Source organism: Spermophilus citellus, assembly GCF_964194105.1.
Source record: "Spermophilus citellus genome assembly, chromosome: 11".
Taxonomy (NCBI): Eukaryota; Metazoa; Chordata; class Mammalia; order Rodentia; family Sciuridae; genus Spermophilus; species Spermophilus citellus.
The window spans coordinates 88,159,655-88,184,682 of NC_138192.1; the positions used below are offsets into that span (position 1 = coordinate 88,159,655).

At 32.5% G+C, this 25,028-nt stretch overlaps 1 protein-coding gene across 1 annotated transcript in view; it reads left to right on the forward strand.

The window, feature by feature from the left end:
* The window catches only part of FSIP2 (fibrous sheath interacting protein 2), a gene marked incomplete at its 3' end in the record, with an annotated part of 82,527 nt that overhangs the window by 18,542 nt on the left and 38,957 nt on the right, over nt 1-25,028 (forward strand). Inside the window, exons 9-14 of the mRNA XM_081261732.1 lie at nt 5,804-6,020; nt 8,695-8,770; nt 9,320-9,432; nt 12,863-12,920; nt 13,099-13,211; nt 15,370-15,436. Coding sequence (XP_081117858.1) covers nt 5,804-6,020; nt 8,695-8,770; nt 9,320-9,432; nt 12,863-12,920; nt 13,099-13,211; nt 15,370-15,436 — 644 coding nt within the window. The remainder of the gene's footprint in view (nt 1-5,803; nt 6,021-8,694; nt 8,771-9,319; nt 9,433-12,862; nt 12,921-13,098; nt 13,212-15,369; nt 15,437-25,028) is intronic.

Here is a 25,028-nt window from a genome sequence, read left to right on the forward strand (position 1 = left end):
TTCTGGATACTAATCCCCTATTGGAGGAGTAGGTGGCCAAGATTTTCTCCCATTCTGTAGGCTCACTCTTCCTTAGCTGTGCAAAAGCTTTTCAGTTTAATGGCATCCTAGTTATTGATTGTTAGTTTTATTTTTTATACTTCTGGGATCTTGTTAAAGAAGTCTGTGCCTGCACCTATATGATATAGTGTTGACCAGATGTTTTCTTCTATCAATGGTAAGGTTTCTAGTCTATTCCTAAGTGTTTGATCCATTTTGATTTGAGTTTTGTGCAGGGTAAAAGATAGGGGTCTAATTACATTTTGTACATAAAGCTATCCAGTTTTCCTAGCACTATTTATTAAAAAAGGCTTTCTTTTTTCTGAGCTATACTTTTGGCACCTTTTGCCAAATATCAGATATTATAGGATTTTGTGTTTGTCTCTGTGCCTTTTATTATGTTTGTTGGTCTATATGTCTATTTTGGTGCCAATGCCATGCTGTTTTTGTTACTGCATCTCTGTAGATCAAGTATTGTGATTCTCTTGCTTCACTTTTCTTGATTAGTATTGCTTTGGCTATTCTAGGTCTTTTATTCTTTCAAATGAAGTTAAGAAATGTTTTTTCTAGGGGCTGGGGATGTGGTTCAAGTGGTAACGCGCTCGCCTGGCATGCATGGGGCGCTGGGTTCAATCCTCAACACCACAAAAAATAAAGATGTTGTGTCCACTTAAAACTGAAAAATAAATATTAAGAAAATTTCTCTCCTCTCTCTCTCTCTCTCTCTCTCTCTCTCTCTCTCTCTCTCTCTCTCTCTCTTCTTTCTCTCTCTCTCCTCTCTTTCTCTTTAAAAAAAAGAAATGTTTTTTTCTAATTCTGTTAAGAATGTCATTGATGGGGATTGCACCAAATCTGTATATTGCTTTTGAAAGTATGGACATTTTGACAATATTAGTTGTGCCTATCCAAGAACATGGGATGTTTTTAGATCTTCTAGAATCTTCTTCAGTTCCTTTCTTCAGTGTTCTGTAATTTTCATTGTAGAGCTCTTTTATATCCTTGGTTAGATTAATTCCAAAGTATGGCTTTTTTTAATGTATTGTAAATGGGATGGTTTTCCTGATTTCTTCTTTGACTGAATCACTGTTGAGTATGATCTTGTATGCTGATATTTTGTAAATTCATTTATAAGCTCTAAAGCTTTAGAAGTCTTTTGGTGGATTTTTTTTTTGGGGGGGATCTTCTAGATATAGGATCATATCATTGGCAGAGATAGTTTGTATTCATTTGATTTCCTTTTCTTGCCTAATTCCTCTGGCTAATGTTTCAAGGGCTATATTGATAGTAGTGGTGAGAGTGGGCATCCTTGTTTTGTTCCTGAATTTAGTAGAAAAGCCTGTAGTTTTCTCCATTTAGTATGTTGTTGGTTTTGGGTTTGTCATAAATATCCTTAATGGTGTCGAGATAAGTTCTTTCAGTCTGTTTTTTGTCAACATTTTTTAACATAAATGGATTTTATCAAAAGGCATTTTCTCTATCTATTGAGATGATCATGTGATTTTTGTTCTTAATTCTGCTTAAATGATGAATCACATTTATTGATTTGTGCATGTTGAATCAACCTTGTATCCCTGGAATGCAACCCAGTTAATTATGGTGTATTATTTTCTTGATATGTTTTTTGAAATGCAGTTTGTTAATATTTTATTTAGGACTTTTGTAGCTATATTCATCAGGAATATTGCTATATAGTTTTCTTGATTCATCTTTGTCTGGTTTTGGTATCAAAGCTATACTAGCTTCATAAAAATATTTAAGAGAGTTCCCTGTCCTTCAAGCTCATGTGATAATTTGAAAAAGACTGGTATTAATTCTTCTGTAAAAGTCTGATAGAATTTAGCTGATCATTCATCAGGTCCAGGGCTTTTCTTTTTTGAAAGGCTTTTAATCACTGTTTTAATATCAGTACTTGATATTTATCTGTTTAGTGCATCCATATCTTCAGGTTCAATTTGGACAGGTCATATATGTCTAAAACTTCATGTCTCCCAGAGTTTCTAGTTTTTTTAGAGTATAAATTTTCTAAATATGATCTGATAATCCTCTGGATTTCAGAGGAGTCTGTGGTGATGTCTCCTTTTTCATCTTATTGATTTGCTTCTCACTTTTTCTTTTGGTTAGTTTGGCTAAGGGTTTGTCCATTTTATTTATATTTTCAAAGAACCAACTTTTTGTTACATCAATCCTATGTATTTTCTTATTCTCAATTTCATTGATTTTGGCTTTGATCTTAATTAATTCCTGTCTTCTCCTGGTTTGGGAGTTAGTTTGTTTCTCTTTTTCTAAGATATTGAGGTGGACCATAAGCTTATTTATTTGGGATATCTCTAATTTTTAATGTAGGTACTCAGTGCTATACATTTGCCTCTTAAAATTTCTTCCATACTGATCCAGAGATTTTGATATGTTGTATCTTTGTTCTCATTCATTTCTAAGAATTTCTTGATTTTTTTATTTTTCCCTTTGATTTATTCTTCATTGAAAGAGTTTATAAGGTTTGTATTATTGCATGGGTTTATAAGGTTTGTATTATTTTTCTTGCTGTTGATTTCTAGTTTCTTTATCATCTGATAGGATATACGAGATTATAGCATTTTTTAAAATGTTTGCTAAGATTTGCTTAGGGGCCTAGAATATGATCTATTTTGGAAAAGGTTTCATGTGCAGCTGAGAAAAAGGTTAATTAAACTGTTTGAAGTATTCTGTAATTATTCATTAAGTCCACTTGATTTATAGTGTTATTTAGGTTGGAGATATCTTTGTTGATTTTTTGTTTTGATTAACTGTCTATTGGTGATAAGAGAATATTGAAATCCCCCACTATTATGGTTTTGGGGGTCTGTGTAAAATCTAATGTCATAGAGAATTTTTTCCATGTACTTGGGTTTGCTGATATTTGTGATGTACATATTTACTATGATTATACCTTCTTTTTGAATTGTTGCCTAGTATATAATGTCATTCTTTTTTATATACTAGTATATAATGTCCTTCTTTTTCTCTTTTAGTCAACTTTTACTTGAAATTTACTTTGGTCAGATCTGAGAATAACTAATCCTGCTTGTTTTCTTGGACCTAGAATATTTTTTGCCATCCTTTTATCTTCAGCTTGTGGGTGTCTTTGTTTATGAGATGGGTCTTTTGTAAATACCATATAGTTAGATTTTGGTTTTTTTGATCCATTCTGATAATCTGTGTCTTATAGTTGAGGAGTTGAGATTATTAACATTCAGTGTTAGTATGGGTATGTGTTTGTGGTATCCTACTATTTTGTTTTTTTTTCTATAGTTTACCCTGTCTTGATTATTTTTCTATTGAATTTCCTCTGTGGGGTTTGGGAATTGTTTTTTCATTCCTCTGTATGAAGTTTAAGTATTCTTTGTAGTGCTGGTTTGGTGCTCATGAATTCCTTTACTTTTCTCATGGAATGTTTTTATTTACCTTTAGAATTTGCGACTGAGTTTTTCTGGGTATAGTAACCTTAGCTAACATTTGATTTTTTCAGTGTTTAGAATATTTCATTCCAGGCCATCTTTGATTTTAGGGTATGAATGGAGAAATAAGAAGTAATATTTACTGGTTTTGCCTCTAAGTGTGACCTGTTCTTTGTCTCTTGTAACTTTTAATATTCTTTCCTTGTTTTGTGTTGGACATTTTGATTATGATATATCTCACAAAGCTTCTCATTTGGCTTGAGTCCATTTGGGGTCCTATAAACCTCCTGTATGTGGATGTTTATCTGATTTCTGATATGGAAGAAATTTTCTGTAACTATATCATTGAAATTTTCTTCATATCTTTAGTTTGCATCTTCATGTCCTCTTCTATCCCGTGATTCTCAGGTGTGGTCTTTTAAAGTTATCTCAGAGTTCTTCTATATTCTGGTCACATTCTATAATCTTTCCCTTTATTGCTTTCTGTGTATTCAAGATCATTTAGCCCTGTCTTCAATGCCTGAAGTTCTTTCTTCAAGGCCCGAGGTTCTATTTTCTATACTATCTAGTGTGTTATTGATACCTTCAAATGAGTTTGTAATTTGATTGATCTTGTCTTTCATTTCTGGGAGTTCTGCTTAGTTTCTTTTTAGTATTTCTATTTCTTTACTAAAATGATCTTTCATCTCCTGTAATTTTCCTTCCTTATATTTTTTTTTTTTAGTTCATTGAATATTTTGATAATCAGTTTTTTACAATCTTTTTCTGAGTTTTCATCTACCTCACCATCAGTGGGTTCCTCTGTTGGGGGATTGTGGATTTTGTTTGCCTATTTTCTCCTGTTTTTAGAAGGCTTTGTCTTGTGCATCAATTGAAGTGAATTCCTCTACCTCTTTTTTTTTTTTTTTTTTGTAAGGCACAGTCTTCAGTTGCTGAAGTATAATAGAGTGATCTGCATTGAAATCCCTTTGTAGATGTGGTGTCTACAGTCTTTCTATTATTTCAATCTATTTCTACTATAGCTGTTTCTGCTTGGGGCCTGATTGTTAGTTTGGGTTTTTGTCTTTTCTGTTCTCTGTATTAAAGTGTAGTTGAAGATTGAATATCATTAATTTGTGTGTGGAGGAATGTACACTGTCTTTTGTTTGAGTTCAGCAACAGAGTTGAGTGTCTATCCTGTAAACATGAAGTGCCCCTGTAAGTCCAGCATTTCACAGATAAGGGGAAAAAGTAATAACAACAAACAATACAAACAATATACAGTATTAAACTAGTTACTTGGTTACTACTCTGACATCTAGAGTGTTAATTTCCACAAAATCCAGAAATGGTAGGTCAGTATTTACCATCAGCAAAACAATAAGTATCCATGTATTATATCTTACATTAAATCAAGCAACAAGCATCCACTATGGGATCCACAGTAGTAATAATTTCGACAATATTAATGGTGGGGGCAGGTGTTATATGAATCACTTAGTGCTGAAAGATGGTAGGAATGCAATTAAGAATAAAGAAAGTATGATAGGAAGGTAAAAAACAAATTTACAATTTCAAAAAGCAAACAGAGAAAGCAGAAGAGAAGTAGGGTGTGGTGGTTATAAGGAAAGAGAAAAAAAAATAGAAGTAAAAAAGGAAAGGTGAAAGAATAATTGAATTTAGCTGTTAGCAAAAGAAAAGAGAGAAAGAGAAATAAGAGAAACAGACAAATGAAAAACAGTAAAGAAAACCAAGATATACATAAAAACCCTAATGCCCAAAAGGCAAGTCAAGGAAAAATAAATACATTTTGAAAAATGAGCACGAAAGTAAAGGCCAAGGGTTGTTAAACACTTCCTCTCTTTGTGTTGCTCACCAAGTACTCAGTTGAGTTCAAAAATTCTCAGCTTTCCTTCTCACCAGTATGAGTTAGGATGGGATAGGAAGTACTGTCAGCTGGAGTTTTGTCTGAACAGACCAGGTCCATGCACTCCCAGGGTGGGGCCTCTACAGTGTTCTATAAGTGAAATTCCCACTGGCTTGGGTCTAATCAGGCCTCAGGGGCTTTGTGGGATGGCAACTGCTCTTGAGAGATTAGATCAGTAGTACACCCCTAGGGCCTGGAAGTTGCCAATCTCTGCTGGAATTCTGGATCCCTGAATTCTCCCTAGGATTCTACTTGTGGGTAGGCGGAGCCAATCCTTCACCCCCTCTGCTGTCTACACACACAGTGTTTACTGTTCAAACTCCTGACCCACTTAAGCTGGTCTTAATAGCTGCCAGAAAAAGGGCCCCCTTCACTTTTTCAACTTGAATCCCTCTAGGTAAAATATTCACTTTCATTCTCCTAGGTACAGCCTAGGGCATACAGCAAGCACTTGCCAGGCCCATATAACCATCTTTGCTCAGATCTCCTGGCTCCCTCAGCAACAGCTGCAGTATGGCCGCCTCATGATGGCTTCAGCTTCAGCAATCTGTGGCCAGTTGGGAAACACAGATGCTTTTCATACACCCATGTACAGTGCAGCCTCCGGATCAGCTAAGGGAGGCTTCTTTTCTGATCTCAAGGTTTTCAAAACTAAATCTGTCTATTGTATTTCTCTATGTTCTTCCTCCCTCTATGCTGAATCAGCCCTGGTATTACTGCTGCTGCAACCAGCTTGGCTCCAAAATGTAGTCTCTTTGTCTTTGTTTAATATACCCAAATTTCTGAGTCTCTAAGACACTCTGTTCAGTATTGGGTTGTAGTGAAATCCCTCTTTCACTTACTTCACAGAGAAGCAGTATTTCTGCTTCCTGAATCCTGGGTCAAATAATGCAAGCTTTCTCTAGCCCAGCATCTTGAATCTTCAAGATAAGGATTATTTTAAAAAATACATACCAACAATGCCATTACATATTACCCAAATTAATAATTAATAATTTCTTTACATCATCTAATAATCAATTATCATCTAAATTTTCAACAATGTTGTAAATATATTTTGTTATTAGTTTGAATCTACACTAATCAGCTTATCAATGTTCACTGTGATATATTTTTGAGTATATTTTAATCTATAAGTTCCTCTTCCATGCATTTCTCATTCCTGCCTTCTTTTTTTATGTTTACAGTTTATTTGTACAAAATTGAGTTGCTTATCTGGTACATTCCTTATCTATATGATACATTCCGTATGTTCTTTCCTCTGTGTTTACTATAAAGTACTAGATCTATTTGTTTTCAGGTTGACTTTCTTCAGTAAGACCGATCCCAAATGGTGGTGTACCTTTCATTCAGGAAGCATGTAATGTCTGTTTTTTTCTCCATGACCTCAGTAGTCTTTTGAGTTCAAGGCCTAAATCCATAAATTAAAGATTGCAAAATTGAGTTATTTTAATTCTATCATTGCTTCTGCACAGATTAGCTGGAACACTTTTGTAAAAATAAATTTGCCCTCAACTTCAATTTGCTTACATATGGTACAGAATATTTAGGAAAAGTAGACTAAATATTTAATATTTTATTATCATTCAACAATTTCAAAATGGTGAATTATTTTAGTAACAATCTTCAAAACATGCAGTTAGTTTTTTTAAGTGTCATGAAGAACTCCCAGGTTTATGTACTTCAACATATGTAGCTGTTTAAATTTGTGAATTTGTGACACTTAACAGCATGTGTTATTGTTTATTAATGCTGATGTTGTGACAGCTCTGGCCAGTGGATACCCTCTAAGATGAACCTAGAGTTCTTTTGTGTCTAAATGTTGGTATAAATTTGGTGATAGCTATCTGAGAAGATGGGATGAGACAAGTTTATTTTCTATATATAGAATTGCATAAACACCACTAAATTGCACTGGTAAATTTAGTTATAGATAAGTGGTTCTACTTATAAGCATTCTCTGCTCTTCTGTTCATCTGTTTGTATGTAAATATAACATCCTATTCATTGTTGTAGGTTTATAATAAGTCTTGAATTCTAACAGTTTGAGTCATCCAGTGCTTGTTGTTTTCTACCTTGACATGATTATCCTTGTGCACTTTCAAAAAATAATTTAGAAACAACTTGGAAACTTGTAAAAAGTAGCCTGTTATGATTTTATTTAAGACTAATTTTCATTTCTTTTTTTTTTCTGTATAGTACTTCTGTTATGACGTTAAACAGATATGGCAGTTGTGTTCATTGTGATGTTATATTATATAACTTAAGGAAAAGTCATCAATATTAGTGAGATTATTGTAGAAATTTGAAAATAGCCTTTATAAGATGATAAGCATCCCTCTATTTGTAGTTCACAAAGAGGTTTTAACTTGAAAAGTTATTGAACTTTTTTGTTTTTTCCCTCATTTTGAGATAATCACATGAATTCTTTCCTTTTTTCTTTTAATGTGATAAATTACTAAGTGTGTGTGTCTGTGTGTGTGTGTGTGTGTGTGTGTGTGTGTGTGTGGTGCTGGGGACCAAATCCAAGTTCCCTTACATAAGGCAAGGCTCTATCACTAAGCCAGTAAGGGGCTAGGGCTATCCCTAGCCCCTTACTTAGAGTTTTAAATGTAAACTAGTGCTTTATTATTGGGATAAACTTCATTTATTCATCATATTCATGATGCATTATTTTTATTATATATTGTTGGATTTGATTTATTTTCTTCATAGAGAAATTAAGGTTTTATTTTATTGTAATATCTGGTAAATGATATTTTGGATCACTGTGATCTTAAAATAGACTTATTCAATCTTTGAAATTCTTTGAATTTCTTTTGATTCTTTGAAAGAGTTTGTGCAGATTTAGTTAATTTTTTGCTTAGAGATTTGTCACTATGCAGAAATGAAATTATTTTAATTAGTATGGAAAGTTTTTAACTACATATCCAATTTCTTTAATAGAGGATTCTTCCTATTATCTATTCATGAATAAGATTTGGTAGTTTGAGTTCTTCAAGGAATTTGACTCTTGCATAACTTTTCAAATTGATTTCTATGCAATTTTCATTAGATTTGTTGTTAATTTAGTAATTATCTGTAGAATCTATTGTGATGATTTATGTCCTTTATTCCTGATCAATCCAACATATCCCTTTTCCTAAGCTTTAAAGATTTGTCTGTTGTTTTCATTATTTTCTCCCATTTTTCTATTTCTACCTATTTTTCTATTTCATTTTACTTTGATTCTATTTTTTTTTTCTGCTAAGTTTTGGCAAGACATGAAAGAACTGAAATTTTGATGTACTGCTGATTGATGTATGTAAAAATTAGGTGGTCAGTTTGGAACTAGTTGGAGGTTTCTTAAAAGTTAAACATACTTACCATATGACCCAGGTATTTGCACAAGGTAAATGGAAAAAATATATACATCCCTATAATATTTGTATCTGAAAGTTCATAAAAGTTTTATTTATAAAAGGCCTAAACCAGAAACAATCCAAATGTCCATCAACTGATGGGTAGATAAAAAATAGTGACATATCCATACAATGATAAAAAATGAACTATTAAAACACATAATACTATTATGTTTAATGGTAGAAAACAGGCCCCCCCCCCAAATTATAAAATGACAAAAAAAGCAAACAGAAGAACATTATGTACGTATAAAATTCTAGAAAAATGCAAAACAAAATGCAAAGTAATCTTTAGTAAGAACAAAATCAGAAATCATAAGATCAAATGTTGGGGGATGGGATTAAAGAGATGGCTAGATTACAGTGGGGCATGAGAAAGCTTTTATTGGTAATTAAAATGTTATCTTTATTGCAGTAATGGTTTCAGAGCTGTATATATATTTAAAAGTTTATTAAAAATAAAGTTTATATAAGTACAACTTATTGTACCTCAATTATTCTTCAATAAATTTATTTTTAACTTTTTCATTTACTTTTAGGACAGACAACAAATGTTATTTATCAGTCTCTAAGTAGTTCAAAGAATATTACCAAAAAATCAACTTCAATTGTTTATCATCAAGATTTGCAGGATAATGGTATAGAACTAAAGGTAAAAATATTAAGTTTCAAAATTTTACACAGTAGTTATTGATTTATCTTCTTAATTTTTACTTCTGTGAGCTATGATAAGGCACTGATTAGGTAGGAATGTTGGGTTATGTTCATGAGATCTGATCCCTTTCCCTGTCAAAGTGTTGAGTTAGTTGTGTTCTCAATGTACTGTACAATTTAGCAGAAACTGATCCAAACAAATACTTAGCCATTATAATGATATTAGCTAGTATTTATTGAGCATGTACTGTTAATCATACACTGTGCTAAGTCAGAAGGATGAAAAATAAGGAAATTGGGTTACATAGATTCCAAAGATAAATAAGACACTATCATTGTCTAGTGAGGCAACAGACACAGAAAATGTTGTAATAAAATAAATTTTAAGTAATTCTAAGCAGTGTTTTCAATAAACATTGAGTTAGAAAGGGTATGAATTGCTAGAGTTGGATTTTTCAGAGACAAATGACTCTGAACTTTTTAGATCCAGTCATTTAAGGGATCACCATACCTTTAAACAAAATATAGAATACTGGAAGAGAACATTGCTATATATTGGGCTCTATTTTAAACTAAATTTGAGACCATGTGGTAGGTATCAAAGAGGTTGATGATTATATTCTTCCTGACACAACTTTTTTTTTTTTTTTGGATGAAAGGGGAAAGCATGTAGACTCATTTTGTTGACTGATAGAAAGGAAAATCTCTTTCAGAAGTACGGTTACTCATGGATTTGTTTTTGTCATTATGTTGTATCATATAGAGAGATGGAATAATGAATAAAAAATCAAGTATTACTGATGAGAGAGGTAAGAAATTGGAGAACATTCATATTTTTTGTTATTAAATACATAATTATAGTTTGTTTTTTAAATATTTTTTTAGTTGTAGTTGGACACAATATCCTTATTTTATTTTTTATGTGGTGCCGAGGATCGAACCCAGGGCCTCGCACATGCTAGGCAAGCACTCTACCACTGAGCCACAATCCCAGCCCCATAATTATAGTTTTATCATATAGTTTTTAAAGTTGTTTTGCTTAATTATTAAATGTATGCTTATTTTGAAAAATAAAGGATGCTACAAAATTATTAGTGAATGTAATATTTTAATGAGAACATTTACTTAAGTTACAGTTAGATGAATGTTCCCTTTGTCATTCGTGAGTGGTAGAAAACTCTCTGCTGTAGCTGTTTGTAGTGGAAGGTAGAGTAAGTTACTAAAGTACTATGGTTTGGGAGGCAGCAATACAGTTGTCCTCATATTCCACTACCATTCATCCCTGAAAACAATACATCCAGTTTCCCATTTTCCCATGATATATACTTTACTTAAAAATGTTGTGACTTGGGCTGGGGTTGTAGCTCAGCGGCAGAACACTTGCCTAGCATCTGTGAGACACTGGGTTCTATCCTTGGCAACACATAAAAATAAACAAATAAAATAAAGGCATGCTGTCCATCTACAACTACAAAAAAAAGTTGTGACTTGCTATGTTTGTACAAGTCTAAATACTAACATACTAAATATGCTAAAAATACTCCAATGTATGTCCTAAATACACAGGAAATATAAGACATCTCCATATAGTGGCTAATAACCACTTGAAATTTAACATAACATAAATTTATCACCTTCATGAATCTCCTGTTTTCACTCAGGGACAGAACCTGAATTATCTGAGCCTTTCTTGTTATTTTTACATCTAAAAGTTTCTACTTCTGTATAACTGTATTCTTACTTTATCCTATCCTCTTTATACATACATATACCTTGTGTGTGTGTGTGTGTGTGTATATATATATATATATATATATATACATATATACATACATATACCTTATTTAATAGAATCCATTTATTAATTGTAACATCATTTAATATATGTATGTGTATTAATAAAAACACATCTATATAATAAAATAGCAATTTTCTGATGTATAAAGGCTGGATTTCATATTGTTCATACAGAAATGGGTTAAATATTTTACCAAGAACAATCAGTAGATTTGGATTTAGCAGTAATTTTATGTATCTTTGGACTAAACCTCACAACAAAAAGGATATTCAAGTTCAGCTCTAATAGCCTCAAGGTGATGAGAGAACTCAGTCAATCTTGCTTATGCTCATCAAACACTAAGTTCTTAACATTGTTTGATTTTTCTTCTAATACCATTTGATTCTTATTTTTAATTCAATGTACAATCTGTACCACCTCCATTAGACATGAGAAACTTCCTAATATTTTCTATAGAGCAAAGGGATAGATGCCTACATTGAAAAAATAGTGGCTTATCTAAATGTTTCCCTGATATATTAAATATTTACTAGTTTCTACAAATCTATCATTTTACTATGTTTTATATCATAGTTATAACCTGTTCTAAATTTTTATAAAAACTATATTGTAATATTTTCACTGTCTTGTTAAATTTACCTCCAAAATTATATTATTATATTAAAATTCCATAAGCAATATAGAGGAATTCTTAATTCAAAACATCCACTATACCATCTGATTACATCATACCTTACATTTGTTCATGGGGGGTGTATCCAAAATGTTCTCCAAAAAAGATTTTATTTGAATATCCTACTAGTTTTTCTGATTATTAGCTATGTCAACCATTTTGGACCCTTTAGGATCTTTACATATTTCTGTGAATTTCCTTTATGACCTCCTGAGACTGAGTTTGAAGAAAATAACAATCCTCTCATCTAGCAATCTCTAGCCCACTACTTCTGTCCTTGTTTCTCCATGCTTTACTGTTGAAATAACTTTCCTCCTATAATTTCTTCATCTTTTAACCCACCATACATTTTACTGTGAAAGCAATCTTCTTAAAAAATAGTTTTATTTATTCTCCTGTATGAGTCATATGTTGTTTTCATTACCAACTGAATGAAATGAAAACTGTTAATTTTAGCAGTGAGCTATGGATAGTTTCATAAGAATAAGCTGGACTATTAAATGAACTAGGGTTAGAAGTTAAGAACTTCAAACTTGCCTTTGAAGGAAATGATGAGCCATTGAAAATTTTAACCAGCATTACAGTTTAGATGTAAGATATCTGCCAAAACTTCAGGTGTAAGACAATGCAAGAAAGTGTATAGGTGAAATTATTGAGTTTTGAGAGCCTTAAGCTAATCATTTCATTAGTCCACAGATAAAGATTAACTGGCCAGTAATTAGGCAGGTAGGGTGTGGCTGGAATAGGCTCCTATAGAGTATATATTTTATTTTTGTTGAGCAGAGCTCTGTCTCTGCTTCCTGGTACTATGTTGTGACCCGCTTTCCCCCACCACACTCTCCTACCATGATGTCATGCCTTACCTTAGGCCGAGAGCAATGGAGCTGGCCATGTATGGACTAATATCTCTGAAATCATGAGCTCCAAAATATACTTTTCCTCTGCTAATTGTTCTAGTCAGGCCTTTTGGTCACAGCAGCGAAAAAGATGATGGTAACAGTAAGCATCAAAACAGGCAAGTTGTTCTTGGAGATACTTCCTTAACTCAAATAAATTCTTGATTGTGGTAATTTCTGCTATTCTGACAGTTCAACAGAGAAAATGTGCAGCAGGGAGAATGTTGTAAAATAGTATTTGCCCTTTTCCCAGCAATATTATCTTCTCATGTTTAAAGGAATCTCTTCTTTCTCTAGGAGGTATAAACATATCAGCTCGAGATTCAGTTGTTTCAGCTCAAACTTCACCCACAAAAGGTTACCGTAAAACTTCACAGACATTTATAGGGACTCCAATTCAAAAAGAAGAGGTATGTAATATTTCTTTTCTCCAAATACAAACAGAATAAGTGAAATATGGTCTTTGTTCATCGTTTGTACATGAAATGTCACTCTTTGACCTTATGGAATAATTCTATTCCATGAAATTAATAATACCTTAATAAAAATGTTATAATCCTAGGACCCTCTGTCTAAATGTAAGCCACACGATGGCAGTTTACAATGTGTACCTGTAGTCTTCAAAGTAATCAAATTACAGTTCTTTGATTAGGCTTCTAGTGTACTAATATAGAACATTGCGACCAGTGAACAAGTACTTGCTGTAGAAAAGTTGCAAAACATATTCAGGATACTGCCTTACATATGAAATGGATCATTTCATTGGGTGTGGCAGCTTGGGAGTTTGAGGCAGGAGGATCACAAGCTACCGTCAGCAATGTATTGAGACCCTGTCACAAAATAAAAATAAAATGGGCTGGGAATATGGCTTAGTGGTTAAAAGCCCCCAAAATGTTAAATCCCCAGTACCAAAAAAAAAAAAAAAAAAGTAAATGAATTTCTTCTGTGGATTGTCAACTTGTTATAAGATGAATCAAATCCATAGTTTTAGATTCATCATCAGCATAGTGTTAACTGGTTAACTATGATAAGGAATAGAATGATTTGAAAAATTTTTATATAAACTGGGTACATTATTTATAAATAAAGTCTCTGAAGTAACAAGCTGCCACATTTATTCTTTCATAGTAATTGTTATCTATATAATTATTGACAGTCAAAATCATACATAATTCTTAAAATGTATAGTTAGCACAATACGCTTCTCTACGGTATAGTTCATTACAAATAATAATTTGACATTACATAATAATCATAGTTCACTGTTCTCTATATCAATAGCCATATTAATTATGCTAAGAATCAAAAAATATATTTCTTAGCAACACTGACATTTGCAGTGGTCATATTGTCCAACATATTTCAAAGGTTATATTTTTAATTATAAAAAAGAAGAAAAATGCCTTTAAAACTATGTATGTGTTTTATCATTTCCTTTCTGGGTAATGGGTATATTATTAAATTAATATCCATATAAATCTCAAATGAATATCAGATGTTAACAGATACCTAACTTATTATGAAAAACAGAATGAATATTTTTAAATATTATAAAATATTTTCCAGTCTACCATTGTCAGAAAATGTATTTCTTGTAGCCTATTTTTAGCTCTTACACAGGATAAGGGAAAAAAAATAAAAAAGAAATATATTGCAAGGAATTTGCTTCCCTGGAGTTGTTTGGGCTCCTAGAAAAGTCTAAAGAACCAAATTCCATGTTTTGAGAGAATCTATTATTTGCCTTCTAGCTCTACTTAAATTTTTTCTGTTGTTTTGTTAAAAACAAACAAACAAACAAAAACACTCATTTTCTTCCCTTTGAGAGGATTAATTTCCTTGTTAATTAGTTCATTCCACAAATAGTGAATTGGAGGTTATCACTGAATATTACTCTGCAGAAAAGAGATAATATAGCAGCCTTGGAACTACTATCTTTAAAGGAGCCTTCTTATATGATTGGCCTTTGACTGGTGTTTAGGAAGATGACTGGGGAAGCTTTACTTTCATTACTAAGAAGAGTGGTTCACTGTACCTGGAAAGTGAAAACAATATGATCTTGTATAGGGTATCTATAGGACGTCCTTTAAAAAAATCATCAGCTGATAAATTTTTTATGTATTTCCTTGGGTAGGAACATTGTAATAATATTATTATGTTTTTTATTATTAGAAAAAGAATACACTCACGTTTATCTTCTTACAAGGGAGAAACATAAAATAAGGAAAATTGTGCGTGGATTTCTCTATACTTAGCCCTTACTTTTTCTGATGTGTGTTTTTTATTATAATAAATCCTAGATGTGAGTTACAACTACAGGCTGAGTCTCAAACTCATAGAAAATTATTAATATATGGGTAGTCTTGTGGGTACCCTTCGACAATAATAAATATTATAGAAACATAGTAAAAGGTGCACATTTCTTATAAATTGATATTTAAGATAAGTTTAAAAATTTTAAATTCTTAATATAAAAATTTAAAATGTATGCATAATTTAAATATAGAAATAATAGACAATGTTCAAATTCTAGAAAAAAGTTTTTAAGAATCTATATTTTTGTTTATGTAGAAGGAGATAAATACTGATTGGAGTGTAAGACCAACCAAGAAGAAATCAAGCTATATCTCTGAATCAGGTAACTATCAGCAACAATTATTGAATAAATAATGCAATTTATTTACTTACTCTGTCTACTAACATTATTGTTCTCTTGCTAAATACTAAGTCTGGCACTTAACATATAGGGAAAATATTCCTGATTCTTGCCCAGAGCTATCAGAGTGTATAGTTCTGGGAAGATAGTAATGGCAAAAATCACAACTCAGTATTATAATCACCATATAAAAGTAGGTGTATATAAATGTCAGAACATGTAAGAAGACAATGCCTAGGTCTATCTAGGGTCCTCAGAGAAGCCTGCACAGAAGAGGCTTGAATGAATAATGAGAAAGAATTTTAATAATAACAAAGAATTTTCCATATTCTTACCTTTTATTTTTATTGAGTTAGTACTAATGTTGACAATTAAAATTGAAAACTATTGTTGAAATTTGTGCTTATATTCTTATATCTATTGTTTTCTCTTTGTAACTCCTCCCCACAAACTTTGAGGTATAGTTTACAATGAAATTTATAAGGAGGACTACAGCTTGATAATTTTATATTTGTATGCATTATAAAAAATTCACCACCATCAAGCGAGTTAACATATCCTTCACCTCACATGATTGCACTTTTATGTGTGGTTGGAACACTTAAGATCTACTGTTTTAGCAAATTTCAAATTTACAATACAATATTTTTAACTATCACATCGCAGATCACATAGTTGCCATTTTGTGTGTGTGGCTGTGTGTGTGTCGTTAGAAAACTTAAGATCTACTCTCTTCACAATTTTTAAGTATACAACATAATTTTGTTTACCTATAGATGTCTTATATATTGGATCTCCAATACTTAACCAATATTGTATAAATAAAACTTATACCAATTCACTGTACTTTCCCAAAATATTCTGCCCACCCCCATTGCCCATGCCCTAGTAAAGACCATTCTATTCTGGGTCTTTTGTTTGTTTGGTTGGTTGTTTGGTTGCTTGATTACTTAATTTTCTTAGGATTTAGGTTCTAAGGCCTTTGATTTTTATGACCAGTGAGAAATAAGAAATCCCTTTTACCAAAATATATAGAATCCTTTGAATTTTATTGTTTTATGAGTTTGACATTTTATATTCTACATATAAGTGAGATCATGTGTGTTAGTCAGATGTCATTACTATGAACAAAATAACTGACAAGAACAACATAAAGCAGGAAAAGTTTATATTGGACTCACAGTTCACGGGTTTAGTCCATGATTGGGCAACTATATTACTCTGGGTCCTATGTTAAGCAGAACATCATAGTGAGAGGGTGTGGCGGAAGAAATTTCCTCAGGTCATGGCAGACACAGAGCAAAGAGAGAACGTGGTAGGGACAATAGAAAATATAAGCACTTGCTCATGAGCCCCTAAAAAGATTAAAAGCAATTTACATATATCCAGTATTCAATGTTAAAGAGTAAATATTCCCATTTCAAAAAGGAGAAATAGAAAGAAGGGATGGGACCAAAAGAAAACTAAAACCCAGTTGGAAAAATATGTCTCCTGTAATGCCATGTTGAGAATTCATGGCACGTGTTGGTAGGATATAAACTTGAAATTTCTTGGGCAGTCCTCCACTTTGGCCTTGCCTGTTGCAGAATTCATGGTCTCTCACTTAGGCTGGCTCTGTCTTCAGCCAAGCCAGAAGCTTTCCTGAGCTGATGTTCCTCATTATGAGCATCTGTTAATCAGGGGTTTCTTCACCACAACTTGTAGGGGTTCTGTGTTTGAAATTGAGGTCTCTGATAGCTTCATGACTGTTGCATGCTTGGTGGCTAGGAAGTGTCTGTGCAAAGACACAGAATGCCTAGCTGCTGTAGCAATGTCCTTCACAGGGAGGCTCTGTGTTAGAGTCTTATCAGCCTTGACCTTAATCTCAGAATCTTATCAGTCTCAACCTTGATCTCAGGCACACAGCTCCTGGAAATAAAGGAAATCTCTTGTTAGACAACCACAGTGTTTCACTGAGCCTAAACCTGCCCATATAACAGTAACTTTATACAATGAAATTTCTTGAGAGCTACACAAAGCTCCTAGCATTGCACATTGCAATTTAGTATGTAACTGAAGAATAAGCTGCATAATATTGCTAAGTCTGTAACCTGCCTAGTAATACAATGAACAATATGTACTAATGATGCCAATGAGCTAAAGTAACCTATTGATATAAATAAAGCTTGGCAGTTTGGCCCCTGTGTCATTCTGCCATCTTTCTTTCCTGCCCCTGCATTTTGTCTCTGTGTCCCCTTTTTTATTTTCCTTACAACAATTTTGGCTTGCTTCTCATAGCTTCATGTATCACCCACTCAGAGGCTGCCTGCAAGGATTTTCACTCTGATGCATGTTGTCTTATTTATCAGGCATTTCTTTGAAATCTCACCTCACCTGAGCCCCTAACTTTTAACAACCTGCATTCCTACAGAACTAGGACAATGTAGATGATTTTAAGGTCTGCTGCCAGCTCCAGCAGTAGCTATGACCCTAGTACCAAGGACATAGTGACCTCTCAGTGCCTAGGTGGTAAGCATCGTGAACTGAATCCTGGAGTAACAACCTCTTTGGAACCCCTGTATGAGCAGGGTACCCACTGTATTTTATGAAAGTTTTTCCTTTTACATCCTTGAACCTGTGATAGGTGTGGTCTTGTTGATTCCTGAGATACTCTCAAGGCATTTTTTCCGTTGTCTCTCTGCAAAGTACTTAGCTTCTTTTTAGTGGTGATAGTCACTTCAAAAACATGCCTTCATTGATCCCAATTTTACATTCATTTTTCTGGAAAAAGAAATGCAAGTTTTTAAAATTTTTCCTCTCTGCTTCTCACTCCCAATTCTCACACTATATCTGACTAAAAGCTACCCAAAACACCCATGCCATTGCCAGAATGTTGTGCTTCTTTGAAATTTCCCCCACCAGATTTAGTCAATCAGCTTTAGATTCAGGCTCACAGAAAATCTCAAGACATGGGAAAAGTGTAGACAACTTCTTTGCCAGAATGTAACATGAATGTCCTCTAGTTCCAGTTGAAAAAAGTTTCATTCCCCTCTGAAACCTCATTCATCAACAGACATTTAGATTTGGCTTTGTATTTGTTCTTGTTATGATTTGGATGTGAGGTATTCCCCAGAGCTCATGTGTGACACAATGTAAGAATGTTTAAAAGACAAATGATTGGGTTATGAGAGCCTTCACACAATCAGTGAATCAATACCCTGACTGGGATTAACTGAACCATAACTGAAGGTAAGTAGGGTGTCACAGGAGGAGGTGGGTCATTGGGGGTGTGCCTTTGAGGTATATATTTTGTGTCTGGCAAGTGGAGTCCCTCTCTTACTCTGCTGCCTGATCATCATGCTAGCCATTTTCCTCTACTATGTTCTTCTACCATCATATCTGCCTCACCTCAAGCCCCAAGGAATGGAGCTAGCCATCTATGGACTGAGACCTCTGAAACTGTAAGGTCCTAAATAAACTTTTCCTCCCCTAAAATTGTTCTGGTTGGTATTTTAGTCATGACAGTGGAAAAGCTGACTAAAACAGTTGTTATTACAAAATACAACTATTTGGACTGGCTACTTTCTAAAGAAAAGAAACTTATGTAGATCACACTTTGGGAGCTAAAAAGTTCATGATTGGCAGCTCCACGTGTTCAGTCACTGCTGAGGGCCTCATGGTGAATGGCAGCATATTTGGAAGAGATCCTATAGAGAAACAGGAACCAGAAGGATTTAGGAGTCAGGCTCACTCTTTTTTTAATGCTCTGCTTTCAGGGTAACTAACTGTTGTTCCACTAGAACTTCTCAAAGGGCAGTGCTCCCAATGATCTAATCACCTTTCACTGGATCCCATCAGCTCCACATAACCTGTCAACATCACCACATTGAGGACAAGCTTCCAGAACACAAGTTTTTGGGAGACACACTTACACTATACCTAAATCATAGCAAGATGTTTCTATGAATTGACTATTGTGACTATTCCTGCAATAAACAGGGGAGTGCAAATATCTTCTCACTATATCGATTTCATTTATTTTAAGTGTATAGTCAGAAGTGAGATTTCTGGATTATAAATAGGTTTATTTTTAATTCTTTGAGTAAACTTCACTCAGTTTTCTGTAACTATTAAATGTATTCACATAACCACAAACAGTGCTATCAGCATTTCTTTTTCTCTATAACCTTGCCAATACTTGTTATCTTATGCCTCTTTACTCAAATCCATTTTAACAGGTGTGAAATGTTATCTCATTGCAATTTTGATTTGTATTTTCCTGTTGATTACTGATTCTTGAGCATATTTTCATATAACTTTTGGCTCATTTTATGTCTTGTATTTGAGGGGGGTATACTAGTTCTATTCAGGTCCGTAACTCATTTTTAAAAATTTGGTGATTATTTTGCTATTGAATTGAGTTTCTGTATTTTCAATATCAATCTTTTAGGTATGTGGTTAGCGCAAATTTTGCACAAAATATTGCACAATTTTGCTTGTCTTCTTTGATGTGCAAAAACTTTCAGTTTGACATAATTTTATTTGTGTACCTTTGCTTTTTTTTTTTTTTTCATTTGCTTAGGATGCCATATTGTAGGCTCACAGAAAATCTCAAGACATGGGAAAAGTGTAGACAACAATCTCTACAATCCCTACAATCTCTTCTAGTTGTTTTAGGGCATAAGATCTTACATTTAAGTATTTAATCCATTTTGTGGTCTGTTTTTTTTGTTTTGGGGTTTTTTTGGAATATGAAGTGAAATAAGACTCAGATTTAATTATTTTTATGTTAATATACCATTTTTCTAACAATATTTATTGAAGAGAGTATCTGGTCCCCATTGTGTCCTGAGTAACTTTTTCAAAGATCAATTGACCTTACATGTATGGATTTATTTATTTTTGCTTCTATATTCTTTTATAGTATGAGAAAAATTTTTTAAAAAAAGCTTTTGGCTTTTTTATTCCAGTGCCATACTGTTTGCATCACTACTGTTTTTAAATGTATTTTGAAATAGGTAGTGTAATGCCTTCAGCTTTGTTATTATTCAGGGTTGCTTTAGTTTCAGCCTACACTAATCCCTTGTGATGCCAGGATTATGTTTTCCTATTTCTGTAAAGAATGACATTGGGAGTTTGTTATGGATGCAATGAATGTGTTTATCACTTTGGGTAATAGGGACATTTTAAAAATATAAATCTTTCAACCCATTAACATGAGATCTTTTCATTTAACTGTGTTTTGTTTAACTATTATCAGTGCTTTATAACTTTCAGTTATATTTCCTTAGATTTATTCCTAAGTAAGTTTTTTTTCATGGATATTGTGAATGTGGGATTGTTTTCTTAACTTTCCTTTCAGTCAACTCATTGTGTACAGAGATGTGATCGACTTTTGTACGCTGATTTTGTATCCTGATAATTAACTGAAATCCTTTTTTGGTGTTTTGTTTTGTTTTGTTTTTATTTTATTTTGTTTATGTAGTCTTCATTGGTTTTCTGTGCATACAGTCCTTTCATCTGCAAGTAGAGGTAATTTCACTTCTATATACCAAATGTACCTAACAGATATATACAGAAATTTCTACCTAACAGCTGAATACCCATTCTTTCTAAGCATATATAGAATACTGATTCTCCTTTGATCAAATTTAGGTCACAGTACAAATTTAAGAATGAAATCATTCCAAATATCTTCAATCACTGTGGTACGAAGTAGAAATGAGTAACAGGAGGAAAAATCATAAAATTCACAAATGCAATTTTGAATAACTATTGGGACAAAGAGGAAATCAAAAGAGAATTAGTAGTTTCTCAAGACAAATAAAAACAAAGCCAATAAATATCAAAACCTCTGGAATGCAGCAAAAGTACAACTGTTAGGAAAGCATATAATGATAAACAGTTAATATTTTAAAAGAAGAAATGCAACACTCTACCTCAATAATTTGGAAAAAGAATAAACTGTCAAAAGTTATCAGAAGGAAGGTACTGATAAATATTTTAGAAAAATCAAGAAAACTAAAAATTGATTTTCTTTAGAAAATTAACATATTTTGGCAACTTTTAGCTAGGCTAAGAAATAGAGAAGAGTCAAATAAATGTAATTAGAAATGAAATTGGAGATGCTAAAAGGTGTGCTTCATGGGGCTGGGGATGTGGCTCAAGCAGTAGCGCGCTCGCCTGGCATGCGTGTGGCCCGGGTTCGATCCTCAGCGCCACGTACAAACAAAGATGTTGTGTCCGCCAAAAACTAAAAAAAAAAATAAATATTAAAAAATTCTCTCTCTCTCTCTCTCTCTCTCTCTCTCACTCTATCTTTAAAAAAAAAAGGTGTGCTTCAGAAATAAAAATTATTAGGGGCTATAATGAATAAAAAAATATAATGAATAAAAAACACAAAAAATACTAAATAACCTAGAAGAACTGGATAAATTCCTGGAAAAATAAACTTATGAAAAAGAAATAGAATATATGAACACAACAATACCGAATGAGGAGACTGAATTAAAGATCTCTCAACAGAGAAAAGCCCAAAATGTATGTCTTCATGGGTGAATTCTACCATTCAGAGAAGACTTAATACCAGCCTTTATTATACTTTTCCAGAAAATGGAAGAAAGAATGCTTCCAACTCATCCTAAAGCTTGCATCACCTGAATGCCAAAACCATTCAAAAGCAGTATAAGAAAATATAATTATAGACCCACATATTTGAGGAACATACAAAAAAAGTTCTTATTGAAATATTAGCAAATGAAATTTAATGGCACATTAAAAAGGTCATCCTCCACAATCAAGTGCAATTTATCCCTGGATTGCAAAGATTGTTCAGCCTACACTAATCAATCAGTGTAATATATACCAATTAAATTAAAAACAAACATATGATCACCTTAATGGATGCAGAAAAGCACATGACAAACTTCAATTCATAACTTTAATTTTCAAGACAACATGTATAGAAGGAGCTTACTTCAATACAGGGCATATATGAGTTGCCCACAGCTTAAAACAAAATCAGTGAGGAAAAACTGAAAGCCTTTCCTCTAAGATCATATAGAGAATTAGTAGTAGGCAAGGATGCCAGTACTTTTCACTTCTCTTCACCATAGTACTTGAAATCCTAGCCAAAACAATTAGCAATTAGACTAAAGAAGAAAAAAAATTAAAAGATTCTATAACAGAGAAGAATTTTTGTTTTGAGAAAATTGACAGTTCTTTATATTAAGTGCTACCCTTCATTGAACACTAAATGCTTTCCCATTTGTCTAGAAGTTGTCTTCAATATCATTTCATAATATGTAATCATATTCACGTATGCAAGACACATTTATTGATGCAAGTGATATGGGCTATATAGTGGTTATCTACTTTCTTATTTATTCCTGACTTCTCATTTTTTGTCTATTTTATTAATAAAATACTTTCCCACATTCATGTGCAGGCTTTTCATGCTAGAGAAACCCTAAAGTTCTTAAACTTATATCCATTGATCATACCAAAATTTCTTATTGCTCTACCATTTTTTATTAACATTTCTTATTTTTCTTGATAAATATTACATAAGGGAATTTCTTTTTTAATTTTCCCCCAACATCTATACCCATTTAATATCTTGACTAATTACAGTTAAAAGAACTTTCAATGTTATGTGGCCATAATGTTTGCAACATACCTGTGAAATTCTGGTTTTTAATTGATATGGAATTGGTGTTTTGCCATTTATGTTAGTATATGTTGCTGTTTTTTGGTAAATGTATTTTAAAATAGTATTTTTACTGTTTTATTTGGAGTTTTTCTTGCAAATGTCTGATAGTAAATATGAATTTCATTTTATGAACTAAAATTATAAAAATTTTTGTTTAACAGGGATTGAACCTAAGGGGGTGCTTAGCCACTGACTCAAATCTCTAGCACTCCCTGTTTTTTAATATTTAATTAGAGACAGGGTCCTGCTAAGTTGTATAGGGCTAACTTTATGAGGTTGGCATTGAACTTGCAATCCTCCTGCCTTAGCCTCCTGAGCCACTGGGATTATAGGCATGCACCACTGCACCTATAAATTTTTAAAAAGGCTTTTCCAACATCTATTGATAAGTGATTTTATATGGATTATATTTATCCTTTGATTTATAAGAGTTTTGTTTCTAAATTTAATCATATTTTTTTTTCTTTTCAGAAATAAATCCTGTCTAATCATAGTGCACTTTTTTATATTTTTAAAGTAAAATATACATTTAGAAGATGTCACAATATATGGTATAGCTAAATGGATTGTCACAAAAAAATCCATATAACCCACACTTAAGTTGAGAAGTGTAATATTTGCTCATATTATCAAAGTCCTTATTGTAACCATTCCAATCAAAAGTCTCTCCCTCCTCTCCAAATGCTATCATTAACTTAATTTGTGAAATTATAGTATAGGTTTTATGTCTACTTGTGTAGATTTGTGCAGTAGCACATTACTATAATTATTACTAAGTTAATGACTATCTTAAATACTAAAGGCTTTTAATAAATCTTGATTCCAAGAGAGCAAGTAGAGTGTTTTGAACATCCTTAACCTTTTTATCTCTACATGTAAATTTTAGAAATATCTTCTGAGTTTCACAAAAAATCTTTCTGAAAATTTTAAGATCAGAATTGTATTAATTTAGAGATTCATTTCAAGAAGATTGGCATCTTTAAACCATTATTTCTTCTGCTCAAAGGACATAGTATATAATTTAAATTTCTCTCAGGGTTTATAGCATCGTGTGTTTTGTAAATTTTACATATGAGTATTCCAAGCTACTTCATTTTTAATGCTACTTTAACAGGATACCTTTTAAAATTTCCTTTTATATTTACTATTATATTTTTACTAACATAATATTATATATAATAATTGGGTACAATGTTATTTTTCAATACATGCATGTATGGCACATTGATCCAATAAAGATAATTAAAATTTTTCTCCTCCTTATGATTTGTGTGTTTGAAGGCTTTGAGCTCTTCCAGATCTATACAAAATATATAAGTTTATTGTGAACTATAGTCATGTGCTGAGAAATTCCATAATTTATTCCTCTGTTTAACTGTTTTGGTAGCCATTTTCCAACTTCTATTTCCCTCTCCTTCTCCCATCATAGCTTCTAGTAATCACTATTCTACATTCAAACTTCTGTTTAATTGTTTTTTATTTATTTTTAGATGAATATTTCAGTGAGGGTATAGTTTTTTGAAATCTTATATATTTTTAGGAGCTTTTATTTTGCTTTTCAGTTGTTTTTTTTTTTTTTGAGCTGGATATATTGTTTTCAATCCTCTTGACTATGAATTATTTTTCCAAGTGTAACCACTGTTCACAGGGTAGGGGCGTCAACTTCAATATTTGCTTAGAACTGTAGATTTGCTTTTCCACATTTTTATTTATCCATGTGTCTACTGACAGGCATATCTAGACTGTTTCCACAACTTAAATGTTGTGAATTTCACTACTATAAATATCATTATGATGCATGTATTTCTATAGTATTCTGACTTTAGTTTTTTTGGATAAATATCAGGGAGTGGGATATGATGATTCCATCCCTAGTCTTTTGAG